Source organism: Phodopus roborovskii, unplaced genomic scaffold (genome assembly GCF_943737965.1).
Source record: "Phodopus roborovskii unplaced genomic scaffold, PHOROB, whole genome shotgun sequence".
NCBI lineage: Eukaryota > Metazoa > Chordata > Mammalia > Rodentia > Cricetidae > Phodopus > Phodopus roborovskii.
In genome coordinates, this window is record NW_026126599.1 from 11176738 (window position 1) to 11199253 (window position 22516).

General features: G+C 44.4%; 1 protein-coding gene across 3 annotated transcripts in view; it reads left to right on the top strand.

The window, feature by feature from the left end:
- The window catches only part of Flt3 (fms related receptor tyrosine kinase 3), a 78106-nt gene that overhangs the window by 32279 nt on the left and 23311 nt on the right, over nucleotides 1-22516 (top strand). For 2 of the 3 annotated variants that reach the window (XM_051205224.1, XM_051205223.1), the window contains 8 exons: nucleotides 1237-1439; nucleotides 2815-2930; nucleotides 7232-7361; nucleotides 9730-9857; nucleotides 10535-10674; nucleotides 10761-10914; nucleotides 12437-12605; nucleotides 22116-22219. In XM_051205224.1, coding sequence (XP_051061181.1) covers nucleotides 2828-2930; nucleotides 7232-7361; nucleotides 9730-9857; nucleotides 10535-10674; nucleotides 10761-10914; nucleotides 12437-12605; nucleotides 22116-22219 — 928 coding nt within the window. In that variant the 5' untranslated portion in view covers nucleotides 1237-1439; nucleotides 2815-2827. Of the gene's footprint in view, nucleotides 1-1236; nucleotides 1440-2814; nucleotides 2931-7231; nucleotides 7362-9729; nucleotides 9858-10534; nucleotides 10675-10760; nucleotides 10915-12436; nucleotides 12606-22115; nucleotides 22220-22516 lie in introns of those variants that run through there. The other variant, XM_051205225.1, reaches the window with a different exon arrangement.

The window sequence follows — 22516 nt, forward strand, 5'->3', positions numbered from 1 at the left end:
AGGAAGGGACCTTCCATACATCTTTTGCTCATGTGAATTGCTTATCAGGTTTTTTTTTTTCTCCCTTTCTCTGTGGTTTTGGTTTAGTATCCCTCAATTTTTATTTTATTTATTTATTTTGGTTTTTCAAGAGAGGCTTTCTCTATATCTTTGCATCCTGCCCCGGAACTTGATCTATAGACCAGGCTGTCCTTGAACTCACAGAGATCCTCCCAAGTGTTAGGATCAAAGGTGTGTGCCACCACTGCCTAGCCTCCTCAAATTTTTTTTGTTTTAGTTTTTGGTTTGGTTTCTCTGTGTAGCTTTGGAGGTTGTCCTGGAACTAGCCCTGTAGACCAGACTGGTTTCGAACTTACAGAGAACCGCCTGCCTCTGCCTCCCCAGTGCTAGGATTAAAGGTCTGTGTGCCACCACCACCAATCATACATGAGTATTTTGCTCAAATGTATTTATGAGTACAATATGTGTTCAGTTCCCTTAGAGGCCAGAAGAGGGTATCAGGTCCCAGGGAAGTTGAATCACAGAAGCTGTGAGCCACTTTGTGGGTGCTGGGACTTGAACCCAGGTCCTCTGGAAGAGTAGTCAGTGCTCTAACCACTGACCCATCTTTTCAGCCCAGTGATACCTTCTTAGTAGGTACCAGCATAGTTGGATATTGTATGCTGTTTAGTTATAGTTTATTGCTGTGAAGAGATACAAAGACCAAGCCAACTCTTTTTTGTTGTTGTTTGATTTTTGAGACAGTTTCTCTCTGTAGCCCTAGCTGTTCTTGAACTCAATCTGTAGATCGGGCTGGCCTCGAACTCACAGAGATAGGCCTTCTTCTGCCTCCCTAGTACTGGGATTAAAGGCTTGCTCCACCACTGCCCGGCTAACCATGGCAACTCCCATAAAGGAAAGCATTTAATTGGTGCTGGCTTACATTTTCAGAGATTTAGTTCATTGTCGTCATGATGGGGAGCATGGCAGCAAGCAAGCAGATATGGTGCTGGAGAACTTGAGAGTTCTAGATAGAGATAGGCAGGCAGCAGAAAGCGAGAGAGCCACTGGTTTGAGCATCTGAAAACTCAAAGCCCACTCCCGGTGACACAGTTCCTCCAACAAAGCCAAACCTGACTCCCTTTGAGCCTATGGGGGCCATTTTCATTCAAAGGACCACATATGCAGAATGTCATTATACAAACACACTTGATATTGAGAAAAATGTGAATTCTCCTTGTTCTGTCTATATCACAGGTTTCAGAATCCTCAGAAGACCTTGGCTGCACACTGAGGCATCACAGTGCAGGGGCGGTGTATGAAGCTGCCACTGTGGAGGTGGCCGAGTCTGCATCCATCACACTGCAAGTACTGGTCACCACCCCAGGGGACATTTCTTGCCTCTGGGTCTTTAAGCACAGTTCCCTGGGCTGCCAGCCACATTTTGATTTACAAAACAGGTAAGGGTGGGCTACAAGGGTTTCAGAGCCAAATTTTTCTGCATAAAATGTAGTTCATTTGGACTCCCCCACCTTTTTTTTTTTTTTCTTTTCCCAAAACTCAAGGCTCTCCTGTCTCTGTCTACACAATGCTGAGATTATAGGCTTGGACTACTGGGCCTGGCTCAGAATCTCCTTCCAGTTTCCATCCATGTGTGTTGCAACTTATTTCTGGTGAAATAATGAACTAAAGTAGAATTAGGTATGGACAGACACATGACCTTATATATCCTCCAGTCATAGGAGGTGCAGCCCCAAAGAGAAGCTGACTCCATGTTTGGATGTCTGCTGATGGTGATGCATCCATCTCGGTTCTTCAGTTACAACTAGACCTGTACAAGATACTAATAATACTAATGCCGGGTGTGGTGGTGCATACTTTTAATCCCAGCACTTGGGAGGCAGAGGCAGGCAGATCTCTGTGAGTACAAGGCTAGCCTGGTCTACAAAGCCTCCAGGACAGCCAGTGCTTGAGAAACAAAAACAAACAAACAAAAGACTGATAAAGTTGAGGCTATGTGGCGGGGAGGGCAAATCCAAAACTACTCTTGGGCTTTGATAGAGATGGCTCAGTGATTAAGAGCACTGACTGCTCTTCCGAGGATCCAGGTTGGGTCCCCAGCACCCACACAGCCACTCACAACCATCTGTAAATCCAGTCCCAGGAGATCTCATGACTTCTCCAGGCCTCCATGGACAATGCATGCAAGTGGTTTACATATATACAATGCACGCAAAACACTCATACATATACAGTAAGAATAAAATATTTAAAATAAAATAACACATTACTTATTTATCCACTTTTTTTTTTATTGTTTCTTGTTTTTGTTTTTCGAGGCAGGGTTTCTCTGTATAGTCCTGGCTGCCTTGGAACTCACTCTGTAAACTAGGCTGGCCTCAAATTTAGAGATCCACCTGCCTCTGCTTTCCATGTGGCATCACTGCCTGGCCAAAATAATTTAATTTTAAAAGATTATGTACATATAAATTACATATGTAATGTGAAACCTTGATTTGCTTTGACAAAATAAGTATTTTGTTATTGGATATAAGATGCAGTCGTACAACATGTTTTAATAACTAATAGTACCCCGTAAACTTGAAAGAGTCCTAAAACTGTGGGGTTCCCCAATGCTGTAGCCCTCTCACCTGATTTTGAGGGTGGACAAAAGTTACAGCCAGGCTGATAGAGCTCAGGCTGAGGCTGGTGCAGGGCTAGAGTCATGTTCTCCACAGAGCAGCCATCAGGGCCACAACGTTAGGACAGGGTGAATTTGATGCTTTTGGTTCTGAGTGTTTTCCAGAGTAGCCAGACCTCTTTCTCATTCCTCAGAGGGATCGTTTCCATGGTCATGTTGAATGTGACAGAGACCCAGGCTGGAGAATACCTACTGTATATTCAGAGTGAAGCTGCCAACTACACAGTACTGTTCACAGTGAGTATACCAAGTAAGTCCAGCTCACTGCTGGGTCCTCCAGCACCCCACAGGAGTGCCTCGGGACTCACGTACTTTCCCTTGCTGCTGGGATCACCAAATTCAGGATGCTCAGGGTCTTTCAACACAGAGCTGGGAGACTTGGGAATGAAAAAAATTCTGTCTCTTTAAAATTTTCCCAGACTAACCTCAAACTCGTGTAGGCTAGGGTTGCCTTGAACTCACAACGATCCTCCTGCCTCAGTCTCCCAAGTATCTGATTGCAGGCACTTGGTACCATGCTGACTAAATGTCCTGAGTTCTAATTCTGATTCTAATACTGCCAGCTTTCGAGGGTTGCTGAGTCACTCCTAGTGACTCCCTTATCTGTATTAAAAGGGGGATAAAAATACATGCCTCTGGACTGGAGAGGTGGCTCAGCAGTTAAAAACACTGGCTGCTCTTGCAGAGGACCTAGATTGGATTCCAAGCATCCTCCTAGAAGCTCACAACCGCATGTAATTCCAGTTCCAGAGGATCCAACACCCGTCTGACCTTTGGGTACTGTATGTACATGATACAGGGACAGACATATGCAGGCCAAACACACTTACAGATAAAAAATGAAGTAAGATTAATTTATCTTAAAAAAAAAAAAAAAGAATAGAAGCCTTATGGACTGCAAGGCCTCGATTGGTGTGATCTCACAGAACTTCCTGACACAATGTCACTGTTCCTATCTCCTACACCCAGCAGCACAGAGCCGACACATGATGCCACTACTGAACACTTGAACTTTGACTAGTGTAACCGAGGAACCAAATTCTCTATTTTGTTTCATGTGAATTAATTAAAATCTGAAATTAAATAACCACAAGTAGCCAGTGGCGACTGTGGTGGAAGATGCTGGTTTATATAAATGCAAACTGCCAGAATGGTTGGAGGGCTGCACAGTTGGTAGCTGTGTGGGCAGCAGAGATGCCACCAGCATGGGCTCTCTGGTTTCTGTTCACTGGGTCCCGCTACCCACAGGCCTCATGTGTGCAGACTCTGTGCTGTCCATACTGCACACCCGCTTTCTTTCCTGTGACCGTGGAGGTGGCTGCATGCATGGAGCCTTGGGCCTTAGGGGGCTGAGGCAGGTGCCACAGGCTCAGAGCTGACACCATTGCAACTAAGTTGCCTGCTGCACATTGCTAGGACTTGCCAGGCTGCTTTCTTCCATGTCGGTGACTCAGCTGTGCAAAGCTGAGGTAGTGTGCACCACAGAGGGGCCTGTTGGGACTGCCACAGAGGCCTTTTTGTTGTGGAGTTCTGCGTGCCTCCTCTCTCTCAGGTACTCACAGAGGTTTGCCTGCGTGCTGATGTGACTGCCAAAGCCAGAGGGCCCATGAGAGCCAGGTCTGCGTTTGCTCATCACTCCACTCTGGGCCCGTGTGATACTTGTGGTCTTACAGTCATAGCATTGGGGAACACACTAGGTATAAGCATTGCAGCTCAGCTGGAAAGGTATCCTGGCAGCCGGAAGCCAAGGAATACCACAAAGTCACATTGCACAGCAAAACTCACACAGATTTATTGGGAGGGGGAAAAAATACCCAGCTTGGGTGAGAAACAGCAGCAAACTGAACAGGTTAGAGGGCTTATATAAGGTTTCTTGGGAAGGGGGTGAAACTCTTCAGGGTGGAGGAGATTGGTGGGATTTTATGTTCAGAGACTGGGTTTTTTACTCCGTATGGTGGGGTCAGGGTCCAACAGTTAGGGCAGTTAGGTGGTTAGAGGTCCTCAGAGGAGGGCCCTGGCCACTGGTGTGGCTTAGGGGGCTTATACTAGGTTCCCTGAGGGTTACCACCTTGGGTCACAGAATCAGCCTGCATGGCAAAGTTAAGTACAGAAGAGCAATTTCACCCATTTTCTCTGAAAAGTCCTTCAGTGCCTGTGAAACAGGAAGTACAAAGCTCCAGAGCTGTCTTGTGCTACTCTTGGCTTCCATCACTGCCCCTTTCCTACCTCCTCAGCCCTCTTGTAGGACATTAAGTTTGGGCTCCATGCCCAATGAGAATACAGAATGTCGTAGGCACTTTCTCTCTCTCGCAACACTGCTGTGTAGCTGTGTGTACTGAGTAGAAGATCCTCCATGTCTCTTATATTTCCAGTGGTTTCCATAATTCTGGCACTTACAAAGCTGAGGCAGGAGGACCCCAAGCTTGATGTCAGCTTGAGCTGCACAGTGAGTTCTAGGCTAGCCTGGGCTACAAGGCAAGAGTGTCTCAAAAGAAAAAGGGGGGAGGGAAGAAAAGGAAAAAGAAAAGAAAAGGAGCTGGAAAGATGGATCAGTGGTTAAAAACATTGGCTGTTCTCCCAGGGGACAACAGGGTTCAGTTCCCAGCATCCACATGGCTGGCAACCATCCTTAACTGATTCCTTGGGATTCAACACCCGCCAAAGTAAAATATAAAATAACTTTCCAGCATTTCTTGAGTGGTGAGCTGTGAAATGGGAAAGAGGAGAGACTAGCAATTCCAGTGCGGAGGAGTTGGTCATAAACTTAGTCAGTGATCCAAAGTGGGGTATGGTTATAAAATAAATAAAATAAAAAATTCAAACCTTGTCATTGTTCTAGAAAATTAATAGTTTTCTGCCTGGCCCTCTGTAGATCAGGCTGTCCTTGAATGCACAGACATTTGCCTGCCTTTGCCACCCATGTGTAGGACAAGAGTGTGTGCTATTACTCCTGGTGTTATACTATTTTAATTTTGCATTATCTTTTTTGGATGAAAAAGAACAAAACAGATCAATCTAGATAGCAAAGTGCTTGGCATTCCTGCTGTTCAGAGCAACCCAGGAAATGGGGGATGCCTAGTGTAATGTAGGGGTCTTCTGAGGAGGGGAGATTGCCTGGGGTGGCACAGGGAAAGTGTTCTGGGGTCTACCTTGGGAATCCTAGCTCACAGAAATACCTTACATGGTAATAAGCACCCAAGGCCGAAGTTTGTAATGTAAGGTACTTAGAGGGTTGTCGTGTGGAGGCAAAGCAACAAGGTTCCTGTTTCTCTTTACAAAGGTCTCAATGTGTAGCCCGGGCTGGCTCTAAGCTCATGATTGCCTCGATTCCTACATTTGGGGATTATGGGTGTGTACCACCACACCTGAGTTCATTGCTCTATTTAAGGAAAAAAAAAATAGCTGTTCAAGTAGGGGTGTCCAACCTCTGAATGTTGCAACATGATATTGTGGTCTACAAATGTCTTGGACCCATTCATAACTGCTCTGGGACCATGTCACCCTGATGGGGTGGCTGCAGGTTGGACATGCCTGGATATCCCTAATAAAGTGTAGAGTTGAAACCAAGTTTAGAAATCACCAGGATAAAAAAAAATGAAAATGAAAACTACCATAGAAAGCCTTTAATCCCAACACTTGGGAGGCAGAGGCATGCAGATCTCTATGAGTTCGAGACCAGTCTTGGCTACAGAGCGAGTTCCAGGACAGGCTCCAAAGCAATACAGAGAAACCCTGTCTTGAAAAACAAAACAAAACAAAACAAACAAACAAAAAAGAAAAGAAAACTACACGGAATGGGAAAAGATACTTGCAGCACAGTTTACAATCCACTACAGATAATAGTAATCATATATAAAGAGCATCTATAAATAAATAAGGAACAAAACTAAGGCAAAAATATCCTCTTCTCAGTAGCTGAATAAAGTGAGTAGTTATTTTTTATAAGTGTATTTTATGTATGTGCATATATATGTGCATGAATGTGTGTCTGTGTGTGTGTGTGTGTTTGTGTATAATGGGAAGCTAAGCTAAACTTCTAAATTCTGCTCTATCCTATTCTGTTTCCACTATTCTCTGGTTGTATTAATTTGCACCTAGTTGTAGACTTTAAACTTTGCTTAAGAGCTAAGCTCTGTTTTTGCTCATTTTTTTTTCTCTCCTTTTACACTATGTCATGCAACTTTACCTTACTTATTCATCTATAGATTTGTGAACCCCAAGAAACAGACAAGTGACCATGTGTAAAACTGACCTCACACTGAGCATGGTGGCACAGGCCTTTAATCCTGGTACTCAGGAGTCAGAGGCAGGCAGCTCTCTTGTGAGTTTGAGGCCACTTGGTCTACATAGAAAGTTCCAGGCCAGACAAGGCTACATAGAGACATGCTGTCTCAAAGAAACAAACAAACACCTAATTTCACCTGAGGGTGGTGGGGAGGGGACTGTGCCTTGGTAAGATAGGACAGATGTTTGGGAATGGTGTGGAATCTTTTTCGCGGGGCTGCTGAGACCATTTTAAGTATTAAGTTGCAGTGTATTGTCATGCTGCAGATACACAGCTGTACGTGCTGAGAAGACCTTATTTCAAGAAGATGGAAAACCAGGATGCGCTGGTCTGCATGTCGGAGAGTGTTCCGGAGCCTACTGTGGAGTGGGTGCTCTGCAGTTCTCACGGGGAGAGGTAAGGCACACCTCACGGTGACTGTGACCAGTTCCTTTTTTCTACTGTGGTTGATGTCACACTGTATGTGAAATTTGACCCCCCCCCCATGTTTCGACAGAATGATTGCTGTGGATTTCACGGGGAGGAAATGGGTGATTTTTGGTAAATGGGCCTTTGAGAAATCCACAGGGTAGCCACAGGGCTCTCCCGGCCATTCCCTAGGAAAGAAAGACTAACTGCAATTGTTGGATCCCAGAGCTTCTGAGTTAGGGAGTTAATATGTAACAAGTGTCTTGTGAGTAAATGTTTACTTTGTGATCGTTCTGTTTACTCTGGAGAAGCAGTTTATAAAATTGTTTAAAAGATGGAATCCAGAACCTGAGAATCCAGCTTTGTTTGCCAAGCAGTGTGGCCTCAGACAAGTTCCTTAAGCTCTCTGTGCCTATCAAAAGAGTAGAGTTGGAAGAAAAACAAGCAAAATTGACAGGTTTTTGTTTGTATTATCTATGAGTGCTCTGTCTGCATGTATGCCTGCATGCCAGAAGAAGGGATCAGATCCCATTATCGATGGTTGTGAGCCACTATGTGGTTGCTGGAAAGTGAACTCAGGTCCTCTGGAAGAGCAGACAGTGCTCTTAACTGCTGAGCTATCTCTTAGATTTTTAAAAGAAGAATGGGATTACCTGGATGGCAGAGTGAGTTGAGACGTGGGGCCACAGAGCCAGCCTGGCAGGTACCAGGCACAGAGTGCAAGTCAGCTTCTGCTTTTCACTGAGCTAGGGCTGAGTTCCCACTGAGTAAGAAGCCAAATCAGTGAGACTGCATATTTACTGAAAAGTAAATGGGACAGAGCAGAAGAGAGGAAGAGGAAAATCAGTGTCTCAAAAACCATTAATATGATCTTGAATTTTATGAAAAAAAAATTAGTGACCTGAACTGAGTGTGTGTGTGTGTGTGTTTGGCATACATGTGTGTGTGTATATATATATATATATATATATGTATGTATGTATGTATGTATGTATATATATATGTATATGTGTGTGTATATGTAAAGTGTGTATAGAATAAGAAGGTTGGAATACTGTCACATCAGTATGACAGCATTTGTCTTGGGGTGATAGGAAATTGGCGACTAATAATTAGAAAGAAAAGTACACTTGATTTAGTGGACAAAAACAGGAGTGAACACACAGCCCCTAAAACTGTCATATGCCCTGGGAAAACCATATGGAGGCATTTCTGCTGATGCAGGAGAGTGTCACTCTGTCTGGTGGTCTTCCCTAGAAGTCACGCTTTCTTTTGGCTTTCCTCTCCAGTTTGTATTGGGAACTCACCTCTCCCCCCTACCTCCCAACCCTCCCCTCCCCACCCCCACCCCACTGAGTTGTCAGTTGGTAGTGTCAGTTTCTCTGTGTGTATGATCTTCATCTGTACTTGGAAGAAAACATTGCCAGGCCTTTGTTTGTTTTGTTTTGTTTTAAGACAGGGTTTCTCTGTGTAGCTTTGGAGTATGGTAATTGATATATTATTTATGATTTATTAAAGTCACCAAAGACCAGAGAAGCAAAGCAATCAGGCCAGTAGATACTACCTCTACCCAACTGAAATGGCAATCCTGTCTCCACAAATCCTCAGAGGCAAAAGTTCTCTGTTCCTGTCTCCTCCTCCTTATATTCCTTTCTCCACCCAGCCATATCACTCCTGTCTCCACCTCCCTAGTGCTGGGATTAAAGATGTGTAAAACCAAGAGCTGAGATCACCTTTGTGTGAGCTGTTTCTTTTAGGACTGGATCAATTTCATGTAGTCAGTGTGGCCTTGAACTAACAGATTGTCTACCTCTTAATCCTGAGTCCTGGGATTAAAGGTGTGTGCCACCACTTCCTCCTGAAACTGCTTCTTGTCACTGGTTTCCTTTCTTAATTTCCCTTTTTCTTTTTTTACTTGTCTTTAAATGGTAACCAGGAAAAAAAGGTCAGTAAGCATTTCTGTGTAATGACATACACCTGTAATTCCAGCACTCAGAAAGCTGAGTCGAGAGGGTCACTGGAGTCTTAAGCCAGCCTGAATGACCTGGAGAGACCATATCTAAGAAAAAAAAGTCTTGTATTATTGTTTTAATTAGATAGAGTGGCTGGCTGGCTGGCTGGTCCTGAGGATCCAAAGCTGAATTCAATAATACAACTAAGTTTGTTGACTTTTTAACAGCTGTTTTCTTCCATCACTTCAGATGTACTTTGTAGCTTCGTCCTGCTAACAGGCTGGGTGGCATTGAACCCAGGGCTTCACATATGCTGTGTAAGCAGTGTACACCAAGCGGTGCTGCCAGCCTGTTATCTGTCACTCTGAAACATTTCATGAAGGAAACTCATCTTCTGATTGCAGCTGTAGAGAGGAAAGTCCTGCTGTTGTCAGAAAGGAGGAAAAGGTACTTCACGAGCTATTCGGAGCAGACATCAGGTGCTGTGCCAGAAACGAACTAGGCCGAGAGTGCACCAGGCTGTTCACCATAGGTAACTGGGGACTGTGACCCACGTGTTGTTAGTGACAGCATTATTGGAATGCTGTTTGGGACTGAGCGCGTCTGCTTAGGTAACCATTGGATTTCAGATGTCCTTTTCCTTTCTTCCATAGCACTTTGTTTGACTTGCCTTTACTTAGGTGCTGGGCTTGAAGCTAGGGATTCTGAGCGTGTGCTCTGCCCCCGTGTTCCACTCCGGATGCTTCACACTCTATTACATGTATTTATTGTGTGTGTGCACGCATGCGCTACAGTATGCATGTGGAGGTCAGAGGACAACTTGTGAGAGTCTGTTCTACTCAACACATCATATGGGGCCCTGAGATCAAATTCAGATCACCCAGCAGGTCAGTGGGCACCTTTACCCACTGAGCCATCTCCATGGCCCACTCAAACCATTTAAAACTTCATATTATAGATTCTGTAAGTGGGAGTTTCTTTAACAAAGGGGATCCCATCTTTAGAATATTGTTCTATTTTGTCATTTCTGGGGTCAGAGTGCAGGGCTTCTCTAAGCTAGCCTCTTCCATTGTGGTCTTCTTAGCTCAAGATCTTATTGATTTGATTAGTGACATTGGGGGCTTTCCAACTCCTTCACAAGATTTTTGTGATGAGGCAAACATTTCAAACATACCCTTTTTTCTTACTCAAGGTATTTTTATCTTCTAGATCTAAACCAAGCTCCTCAGACCACCCTGCCCCAGTTATTCCTGAAAGTGGGGGAACCCTTGTGGATGAGGTGCAAGGCCATCCATGTGAACCATGAGTTTGGGCTCACCTGGAAGCTAGAAAACCAAGCCCTCGAGGAGGTAATGGCACCATTGGTATTCACAGCGAGCACCCGCATGCTCAGCTGGCAGCCTGAATTGCAGACTCCTATTTCATTAACATGCAGGGCAACTACTTTGCGATGAGCACTTACTCCACAAACAGAGCCATGATCCGAATTCTGCTGGCTTTCGTGTCCTCCGTGGGAAGAAACGACACCGGATATTACACCTGCTCATCTTCAAAACATACCAGCCAGTCAGCACTGGTGACCATCCTAGGTGACACAGGCAGCTTGGGAAAGCTTGTTTGTTTGGTTTGTTTTTTGAGAGAGCGTCCTCCCTAGGTAGCTTTTGCTATCCTGGAGCTCACTGTATAGATCAGCTGGCCTCTTTGACCCCTGTGCCTCTGGAGTGCTGGGATTGTAGGCATGTGCCACCACACTCAACTCTACTTGTATTTGTAGTTGCTTTTGGAAACTGTAAAGGGAGGCTGGTGAGATGGCTCAGTCAGGAGAGATGATGGCTGCCAAGCATGTGGCCTGAGTTCCATCCTTGGGACCCCTGGTAGAAGAAGAGGGCTGACTCCTATAGGTTGTCCTCTGACCTCTACATGTGGGCTTTGCCACATGTACCACCCCAAAACACAATAATACATAAGTGTAATGGTTTTTGAAAAATTAACTTTTATTTTTATTTATGTGCATGGGTGTTTTGCCCACGCCTATGCCTGTGCCCCAACGTGTGTGTGTGTGTGTGTGTGTGTGTGTGTGTGTGTGTGTGTAGTGCCTACAGAGGCCAGAATAAAGTGTCAGAACCTTTGGGGCTGGAGTTACAAATGGCTGTGAGCCACCATGTGGGTGCTGAACATTGAACCGAAGTTCTCGAAGAGCAGCCTATGCTCTAACTGCTGAGCCATCTCTCCGGCCAAAAGTTGTAAAGGAAACTGATTAGAATAGTATGGTCAAGATAAGCTTCCTCCAGCCTTCCCCTACAGTTTAGCAATGTACACTTGACTGCCACTGACTTCACTCAGACCACAGAGCAATGGCATCAGTCTGTCTGCCTGACTTTGTCCTCCATAGACCATGACTTCCTATGGTCAGGGTAGTCCCTTCTATACGTAGAGTCCCAGAACCTGGTACGACATGCCTGCATGATGAATCCTTGTTCTGGGAATGCACTTAGTCATGACTATAAGAACTGTTCCCTTGCTGGGTGGGTGGTAATGGGGATGCCCTCAAGGAGTTCAGAATAACAACAGCATATAGGTGATGTCACATTAGGGTGCAGGCTTTAGTGACATGAGCAAGCTAAGGAGACAGCTGTGCTCTTGGCGGAACAATATGGAGGCCCATGAGGGAGCCTTGTGCATGTTGCTTCATGCTTACCATGTGGTGCATTGATTTGTACCTGGAGATTTTTTTTTTTTTAAACATGGGGTTTGTCCCTGGGTCCTTAGCAAGGGGAGTGTGTTCTTTCAGCTCCAACATCCCATCCCTAGTAAAATCCTGACTACAAAAGATGAGTTCAGCCCAACATCTGGGGACGAAAACTCCTGTGCTGCTTCATGGATTACCCCAACCCTCAGCTCACCAGCAACTGTGCTTTCTTGAATTAAACTGACAAATTTTAAAAAAGCATTTTACTGCAGGTCTTTATGAGGTCAGCCTGGTCCACATACCAGGTTCCAAGCTAGCTACACAGTAAAGCCCTGGTTTGCTTGTGTGTGTGTGTGTGTTTAGGACTATTTTATCATCCTAATACAAATGTGAATACTGCTCTGTACATTTTCTTTTTACAGAAAAAGGCTTCATAAATGCTACCAGCTCACAGGAAGAATATGATATTGACCCGTATGAAAAGTTCTGCTTTTCAGTCAGGTTTCAAGCATACCCACGGATCCGATGTTCGTGGACCTTCTTTCAAACATCATTTCCTTGTGAACAACGTGGACTGGAGGATGGATACAGGTGAGACAGCACTGAGCACAGTTCTCCACCCTCGCCCTTGCGAAGGACAGGGTTGTATTTGTCAAAGTGAATTCTCTCATTATGAGTGTATACACACACACACACACATACACACACACACTCACACACACATGCCCTCCCTCTCCTCTACCAGTACTGAGGATCAAACCTGGCCCTTCCCTGTATATGCTAGCCAAACACTGAACTCCAGACTCAGCCCCATGAGTCAGAGAACTGAAGGCTGAAAGCAAAGGGCATCATGTGAAGATAGCTGCCCCACATTCTCGCCTGGGAGTAAAGCCTACTGTATGAAAACAGAATCCTGGCAGTTTTTCTGTCAAAAGATTGTGGTTTCCTGTCTGAGTGCTGCGCTGTGACAGTACCCTGGGGCTAAGTATGGTTGTGAGCGATGGAGGAACTGAACCTCTTTGCCAACTGAAAACATTGCCCATAGGTGTACTGATTTATGTGTTCAAACAAAAATGCAGAAATAGCCCAACCATAGTGCTAAAGGACAATTTGATTCTCCCAGGGATTTGTTCAAGCTATATTCTAGGGGAGAAATTCTCATTCCTTTTTTGAGAAGCAAAAGCCTGCTTCCCTCAGTTTATCCCTTTAACTTTGGTGCCTCTTCTGTCTGTCTTTTCAAATTTTATTTTTAGTAGTTTTAGGTGTGTGTGTGTGTGTGTGTGTGTGTGTGTGTGTGTGTGCAGTGTTCATAGAGGCCAGAGGCTTGGTTACAGGCAGTTGTGAGCTGGTTTACCCAGGTGCTGGGAACCCAACTCAGGTTCTCTGCAAGAGCAGTATGTGTGCGTGCTTTCCTAACTGTTGGACCCACCAAACCTACAGCACATCTCCTTCTCTGTTCTACAGCCCATGGCCTCACATTAGACTGTGAGAGCCAGGGCATTGCTGGCCTCTTTCAAGTAAGTCTTCAGTCTAGAATAGTCATTGTTTCCAGAAGTGTGAGAGTCACCCAGGCAATTGTCTTAAAGGGTAGATTCATGGCTCCTATTCTAGCCATGCTGAATCAAAATTGAGATATTTCCCTGATTTGACTTGATTTTTTTTCCAGATAGGGGCTCGCTGTGTTGTTGCCTGGGCTGGACTTGAATACTTGTGTTCAGGTGACCCTACCTTGGCCTCCTAAGTGGCTGGCACTATATGCTAAATAACAATTAATTCAAAGGCCTTTGTTGCTGGTTTGTCTTAGGTCTGCTGTTAACACAGCATTAGACTAGTGAGGACTTCACACTAGGCCAATCTAAATTGAGAGGTCCACTCTGCATTTTGAAGACTTTGTGTTTAAAAAAGAATGTAAAATCTCATTAATAATTTCCACATTGGTGCTATGTTTAAAAGATTGTGTTTGAGATGTGCTGGGTCAAGGAAATCAGCTATTGTGCATAACTTTACCCTCTTCTTTTTACCCTTTTCCCATACACAGTTGGCAGGGGATTTAAAGAAGGAGAATGTGACTTGTGTTTATGCTGGGATCAAAAGTATGAGCTCTGTTACTCTTCACACTTATGTAGGCTGGGTGGCCTACAGCAATCCATCTGCCTGTCTCCTGAGTCCTGGGATTAAAGCTGTGTGCCAGGACTGCCTGGCTCTATGGCTTGTTGTGGTGATATCTTCCTTGAACAAATAAAGCCTGTCTGGAGTCAGAAAATGGAGCTTACCACTGTATAGAGAGAGGTCTGTACAGATAGACAGGAAGTGAAGTAGCTGGGAAGAAACGGAATATAAGCAGGGGGAAACAGGAAACCAGTTTTTGTTTGCAGAGACACTTAAGGAGGTAAGGTGTGCTGTAGCTTGCTCCTTCTCTCTGATCTCTCAGCCAGGTTTTATTTGTTCAAGCAATATGGCTAGCTTTGCATTCTGAACCCTCAGGCAAGCTTTAATAAATCATAAATAAAATATCACCACAGGTACCAGATCACATGTTCAAATCACTTGGAAATAGAGTTATGGATGGCTGTGAGCCACCATTTGGGTACTAGGAATCAAACCTGGGTCATCTGCAAAAATAAGTGCTCTTAACCACTGAGTCATCTCTCTAGCCTCCTCCACTATTTTTTAAAAACAGCCTCTCCCACTGAACTTGGAGCTCACCCTTTTGGCTAGACTGGCTGGCAGTCAAGTCCCAGGATCCACATTGCATCCAGGGCTCCATTCTGCAAGCTTTCTGTCACAGCTGTAGCAGGTCTGTCCCTCACCTGGGAGCAGCTCCAAGTTTATCATCGCCATGAAGATGGCTTCACTGTCATCCCTCTAGCTCTGACTGATGCCTCATCCAGGAAATGTGTGTGTGAATAGGGAATGGACTCATCATCATGCTTGGATATCCTTCTAGGAGAAACTCGAATCCTTGATGTCCCCTGCAAACTACACGCACGCACGCATGCACGCACTGCATTTCTTAGTGTGCATTTCTTAGTGTGCATTTCTTTAAAGGTTCCTAGAGAATAAAAATTGCACCAGGTATAGATGGGCAATAAAGCCCAAGGCGAAGCAGACAGCACTCTCCCACGCTGAGAGCTGAACAGCGAGAAAAGTAAGCCTATTTCTCTGTGTTCCACGACTCTTCTCTCTGCTGTAGACTCTGGGTTGAAGTGGAGGGTAACACAAGCTCTGTTCAACTTTTGATGATAAAACATTTCAAATTTACTAATAAGGCAAAGGAGCCCACATCCTTAACCCCACACTAGGTGCAGCAGTTTGCTTGAGGTGAGTGGGGTGGCAGAGTATCTTGATTGTGTTCTGAGAGCTGAGTTGAGTGGCAGAGTGGCAGGAGGATTTTTTTGTTTTTTTTTTTCATCTGTGTAATAGCTGGATTCCTGCAGAAGCTTCAGTGTGGTTAAGTGTATGCCAGAAGTCTCAGCTTCCCCACCTTCACAGCTTCATTTCTGCAATTTACTTCCTCAAATCTCACCCTAAGGTTTGCTGGGGCTTGCCTTTCCGTGCTTGCGTTCGGTTTCCAGCTGCCATGGTGTCCTTTTACTTCTGACAAACAAAAAGATTGAAGAATGTCCATCCCTTACTTTGAGTAATTATCTAGACTTACTAATAAACACCAAATCCACATTAGTGTCATGGTAGAAAAGCATGAGCTTGTCATAACTTTTCCCCAGAGACATTCCATTTTCTCCTCCTTGAGTCTCAATTCTGTCCCCACCAAGTTACTCATTGAGAGTTTTCAAAGTGCAGCAAGGGGATCTTTCATGCATTCTCAGTCTGGATGGCCAGCTGTGGCCTGCTCAGGACAAGAACAGGGACACAGAAGCCTCTGGACAGGACCTGTGGCAGAGCTGACATTTACCTTTTACTGACTGGGGTTTAGGGATAGAGGAGAAATGAGCCTGAATGCATACAGAAAGGAAGGGAAAGATATTTGGCTCTAGAGCAATACCACAATACCCAACTCTGTTGCATCTCCCTTTATTCAGGTAACAGTGGCCCTGGCTCCTACTTTTCCTGGGCTACATGGTGAGACCCCCCCTGTCTTAAATGTATGTAATAAGTGTCTTTAACTTAATAGTTGTAATATTATATCTTAGTTATAATTTTAATAGCTATATAGTATTATAGATTTTAAAAGCCGAAACAGGATCTCATTGTATAGCTCTGGCTAGCCCGGAACTTAATATGTAGATCATAGAGATCTACCTGCCTCTGCTTCCTGAGTACTGTCATTAAAGACATATGCCATCATGCCTGACCTTAGATATAACATTCTTTATGAATCACAAGTGGATTCCAGAGCCCTTGGACCAAGCTTGACCTTTCTCAGCTCCTCTTTCTGTGTGTTAAATACAAGGAAAGTAGAAGGTGATTTGGTGACAGGATAAACCCCCTCTTCCTAACTATAATGACACTACAAGATATGTCACTGTGAAATCAGTTTTCCTGAACAAGAAGAGAAATAAAGAAGGGGAAAAAAAAAAACCTGGAAGAAATGAGGCTCTGAATCTCCTGATCAGCTGATGGTAACTGGGATTGTTGCTGGGATCATAAGGGTGGGAGAAAGCCAGGTGTGGTGGCACAGGCCTATCACTCTGGAGCACTGGAGGCTAAGGGAAATTGGTAGAGCCATCTGGAGATTTTATTCTGTGTCCCACTAAGTTATGTGATGAGTTTCCCACCTGGATTTTGAAGGGAAAATACCTCAGGGGCTTTTGCTGTGACAAGCCACACCCTGTAGTGACAGCACAAAGGACAGAAAAGAAGAATCTTCATGCAGCCTTGTACTTGGTTCTGCACAGTGCAAAATGGTTGTGGTTGTGTGTGTAGTTGGATTGTCAGATTTTTCTTTGGGCTACCATCTCACCAAAAAAAAAAAAAAAAAAAAAAAAAAAAAAAAAAAGACACAGAGACATTAATTATGAAAGCTCAACCTATAGTTTAGGCTTGTTTCTAATATATAGCTTAGCTCTTATGACTTAACACATTTCTATTTGTCTCCATATTGCCACCTAGCTGGTGGCTTTTACCTTTCCTCCTGCACATCTCCCATCTTCTGCATTTGGCTGGCAACTCCCTTTTTCCATCCCAGAGTTCTCTTTGCCCTGGAAATTCTGCCTAGCTACTGGCTGTTCCATATTTTACCAAGCCAATCTGAGTGACACATCTTCACTGTGTACAGAAAGATTATCCCACAACAGTTGTGTGTGATCATTAGTTTTTTTCCCCAACCTGAGCAGAACTTTTGGCATGGTCTCTGGCTAGCCATGTCAACCAGTCATCCCTCTGCTCCTGTCTGCCTCTGTGTTGTCTCCTTCTCTCCCTCTGTTTGATACAAACAAGGCTCACTGTGTGACCCACATTAGCCTTGTACTCTTTTTTTTAAGTATTTATGTATTTTTACTTTCTGTGTATTAGTGTTTACCTGAATCTTTGTATGTGCATGCCTGGTGCCCATGGAGACCAGAAAAAGGCATTGGATCCCCTGGTGGAGGTATAGGTAGTTGTGAGTCACCATTCAGGTTTTAGGAACTGAATCTGGGTCCTCTGAAAGACCAACCCACTGAGTCATCGCTCCAGCTCTTGACCTTGAACTAGTAACCCTCCCATTTCTGCTTCCTGGGCACTGAGATTACAGGTGTGTGCCGGTTGTCTCAGCTTCTGGTTGGGCTCTTTGTTTGTTTTAATTCTCTTCTTCCTTTTCAAGGCCTTTGGCCATTGTCCAGACAGAATCACATTTTCTGCCTTGGAGGCTCATGTCCTTTTCCCCTTTCTGAAGCTTGGGAATTGCTGTTGTTTGTCTCACCCCACGCCACCCCTCACAGCTGGCTTTTGGATTTTCCCTTAGTCATTCTATCACTTTACTTCACCGGCATTTTTTCCTTGTCCTGAAGTAGGCCAGGACAAGAAATGGGGGCTGCAGATGGGGGGGGTGTTTGCCTCATGTCCACAAAGCCCCTGGGTTCAGTCTCTGGTTTCATAGAGCCATGCCAGACGTGGCGGTGTGCTCAGAAGATAGAAGCAGGAGTTCAGAGCCCTTTCACAGCAAGTGCAAGGTCACTTTTAATAGACTCCCTTTTAATAGAGACAGAGTTCTTGGCCAGTCAAGCTACAGTGAGACCTTGTCTCATCCCATAACCACACACCCCCTCATGAAAAAGAAAGGAAGGGGGAAATGTGTACAATTCTCAGTCTTTAATTGCTGAAAGCATGTAATTTTATTTCTAATGGTCCTGGGATTGAACTCGGCAGCATGCATGTCAGGCAAGCAGCATTCTAGCATGTATCTCTCTGCAGCCCGACTGCTGCAAACTTTTTGGCAGGTGTGAGAAATGACTCCCATTTAGGTAGGAGTTAAGGGCACGCAGATTGCTGCTACCACATCAATCCTGGCTCAGAGCTCCAGCTCTCCAGGTGTATCTTGGAGTCATCTGGCTTTCTGCTGTTGCCTTTTTGCATACACACATCAGGATCTGCAATTTTGTTTTCCCGGGTGCCTCTCCGGCTTGCCCATTCCCATTCTTTCCTCCGTAGGAACATATTCTGAAACCTCAAATGTGAACTGTTATTTCTCTTGTGGTAGAACTTGCCACACCCTAGTATATTCTTGGCTCAGCTTCCCCATTTCTTTTTGTGCTTTAGAGACAGCTTCTCCTCATGGACCTCAGCCCAGCCTTGAACCAACCATCTTCCTGCCTCAGCCTCCAGAACACTGGGATAAAGGTGTGCACCATCAGGCCCACATCCCATAATTGCTTCTTTTTGTCTGCTTCTAACATTGAAATGTAGGTTCTGGAATAGCAGAAACACACTTTTGTTCTTTCATATTTGCCGCTGGAGACCTGATTCTACGGGTAGCTTAGTTATGGGTAGCTAAGTGAATGCATGGATTCCCAGGCTGTCACTATCATCTCCAGACCTCCTAACAATAAACTCCCAGTATAGTCAAGCAAATCTAAAATTGCACAGGATGTGGCTACTGTGCTCAGGCATCCATAGTATCTGCTTCCAGTATTCACCTCTCTGAATAATTAGATGTTTTCAAGGGTCTTAATCAGTGGACTCCCTTCTACCCCTTAGCCCTCTTTCCCCAGACATCCTGCACCTCCCTTTGCTTTGGTCAGGAGGCCCCACTGCCCATGACTCCCTGCCTTCAGTATTAGGGTTGCTTTTCCCTTAGTCTCTTCTGCCCTCTGGACTAAGCTGACTCCAATTCTGCCTCTGAAATCCATGAAATTTTCTATGCTGACCTCTGCCTCCTTTGAGCAGCTACATACTTTCAATTTACTGCTTTACCTGCTCCACTTAGGGGTTTTATAGTCCACTTGGGCTACAATCTTCTTGAAGATGGGAGGAGAATAGCTGGGCCCTTATATGTTGAAGGCTCGTTCCCGCAGAGTGGTGCTAGGAGATGATACAGAACCCTGGTTGGTGAGGCCTTGTGGGAGGCCTGTGGGTGACTGGGTGTACTCCCTTGAAGTGGGGACTGCCCCCCACTCCCTGTCTTGGGCTTCCTCACTGTGTCTTGCACTCTCGACATGCTGCACCCCCCGCCTCACAGGCCCCAGAGCAACAAGGCCAACCAACTGTGGATTGATACCTCCAGACCTGTGCACCCAGTCATCTTGTTCTCTATGCATTGATTTACCTCAGCTTTCTCTTATGTTGGCAGAAAAACAAGCTAAATGAGAACTTTCAGGTCTGTATCCTGGCTTCTGGATGGCCTCCATGCTGGCTCCTGCCTACCTTTCTTTCACTCAAAATAAATGTTTTACATTTTATCTAGTTATTTATTGTGTGTGCCTAAGTGTGTTGTGTGTGGAGGTCAGAGACAACCCTGGGAGTCAGTTCTTTCTTTCTGCCTTGTGCATTCCAGAGATGAAATTTGGCTTGTCAGGCTTGGTGACAACAGCTCTGGCTGAGCCATCTTCTCAGCATGCCGGCCTGCTGTGGAACAGTCTTTTTGTGCAATATGAATATGTATGACTCTCATTGCTCAGCAAGGGCTCAGGTAGGAGGCTTACAACAGGCTGACTGAACTGACTAATAAGATCTGTGGGCCAACAAATCAGTTCATACACATGTTGTTCTTCTTAAGGCTGTTTATTCTTCAAAAAAAAAATGTTCTTCCCCTAAATTCTCTTTAAAAGTTTCTCTCCAAAAGTTTTCTCCTCAAAAGTTCTTTCTCTACAAGCTCTCTTAAAGTTCTTTAGATGTTCTTCTTAAAAATTATCTAAAAGTTCTTCTTTTAAAAATTCTCATAGATCCCATAAGGTTTCCAGTTTATATGCCCACAGACACAATTAGCAATTCTCTGACAATAGCAAGGATACCAGGCATGCATATCTCTCAGAGTCGGGAAGGCAGGTAAGATCGTGACAAAAGAGAAGAAATGGGACTTGTAAAACATCTGGGCAACCTTAAGTCTCAGAGGGGACATGACTTGTAAAACATGTGAGCAAATTTAAGAGGTGGGGAGAGTTAAATGGAATAAGGCGCTACGTGAGTTCCGGAGGCTTCTGTCCTCGCTGCTAACACCAAGGGAGAAGGAATTTTCTTTCTCTGGGGCTTTTTTGATAATATAAAGCACCCAGTGTATTTTCTCCATCAGAAGTTAATTCTGGTGGGTTGATACCTAGAATATTAATTGCTACTTCTCTGAAAAAATGATAAAGGCTCTCAGCAATTGGTTAATAAAGAGCTGGTAGACTAATAGCTAGGCAGGATTTTAGGGGCAGAGGAATGCTGGGAAGAAGGTGGCGTCTCCAGAGTTGTGATCCAGACAAGGAAGAAGCAACATGGATGAATAAAAATGGGTTAATTTAAGATGTCAGAGCTGGCTGGAGACAAGCCTAAACTGGCATTTCTAATTAATATTCAGTTTCTGTGAGTTTATTTTGGAGTTGTCAGTCAAAACAAAAACTCCATTTACACCTGCCTACCTTCCTGTCCTGCCATATTTGCATGCCCCCCCCACACACACACATCTTCAAGTAAGTTATGGTCTAATTAAATATTTTCTCGGGAAGACCTCAGAGGAGAGGAACAAAGTAGAACAGGGATAATGACAATATGTAAAAATGCCATAATGAGCCACTAATTTGTACTTTTTATAACTTTAAAAAAATAAAAATAAGAATTTAATTAAAATAAGATACATAAAAATATGACTCTTCTAACAACCTTATTTAAAAAAATATATATATATCCTTATCGCCTGAGTAAGCCTTTTCTCTTTTCTTTTGGTCTCTGTCACATTGGGTGTGTGAAAGCATATTCAGTAGTTCCTTGCCTTCTCTGACTCTAGCCAGCATCCCACTATAGTCTCCAGCATCCCATAGGCCTAGTAGGCATGGTGGTTTACACACAATATGAAGTTACTCGTGTAAAAGCACATGCTTGAAGCCGGACACTGATAGCACACACCTTTAGTCCCAGCACTCAGGCAGCAGAGGCAGGAGGATATTTGTGAGTTCCAGGCCAGCCTGGTCTACAGAGCTAGTTCCAGGCCAGGCTCCAAAGCCACACAGAGAAACCCTGTCTTAAAAAACCAAACCAAACAAACAAACAAACAAAAAATACACACATGCTTGATGTGCAACCTGGTAGGCATTGGAGCCTACCCAGTTCAGTTAAAGATCTGAGAAGTCAATGGGTTTGGACCTTCACTAGTGTTAACTGCCACGCGTAAGTCAATGAATCATTAATGATTGGTTGATCACCAGGGCCTCAGTTCAGAAAGGAGGAAGTTTCTCTACCGACAGGGATGCATCTGTATCCTGAAAAGTCAAAGTGAATTATACAGGAGCAGGACAGGGACTTCCTATCTCTCCGACAATCCCTAGCCCTAGCAAGCCCTTACTCTTTTCATGTCGGCATTTTTACAAAGTCCTCAGATGCTGCCCATGCTGCTGGTGAGACTGTGTCCAGATACTTTTGAGTAGCAAGGGTTAGAATGCTGGTACCTCCTCGTCTGGGGACCGGTCTTCACTGTAACCTCTCCTAGAAGCACTGGGCTAAATTCATCTTTAACTCTTTCTCAAACAGCATATCTAAATTTTGTGATCATAAGAACAAGCCAGGCAAGTACATATTCCACGCAGAAAATGATGATGCGCAGTTCACCAAAATGTTCACGCTGAATGTTAGAAGTAAGTTAAATCTCATTTTCTCACTTCTTACTCCCCATTAATTTTTAAGCAAGAAGAGGCAAACACAGCTTAGAAGGGATGCTATCAAACTGTTTTTTGTTTTGTTTTGTTTTGTAAGATATTTATTTATTTTTGTGTATGTGAGTGAATGTCTTGCCTGCATGCATGCGATACCTACACGGACCAGAAGAGAGAGGCTGTTCCCCAGAAACCAGAGTTACAAATGGTTGTGAGCCACCATGAGGGTGCTGGAAACTGAGCCTAGGTCCTCTGGAAGAGCAGACAATGCTTTTAACC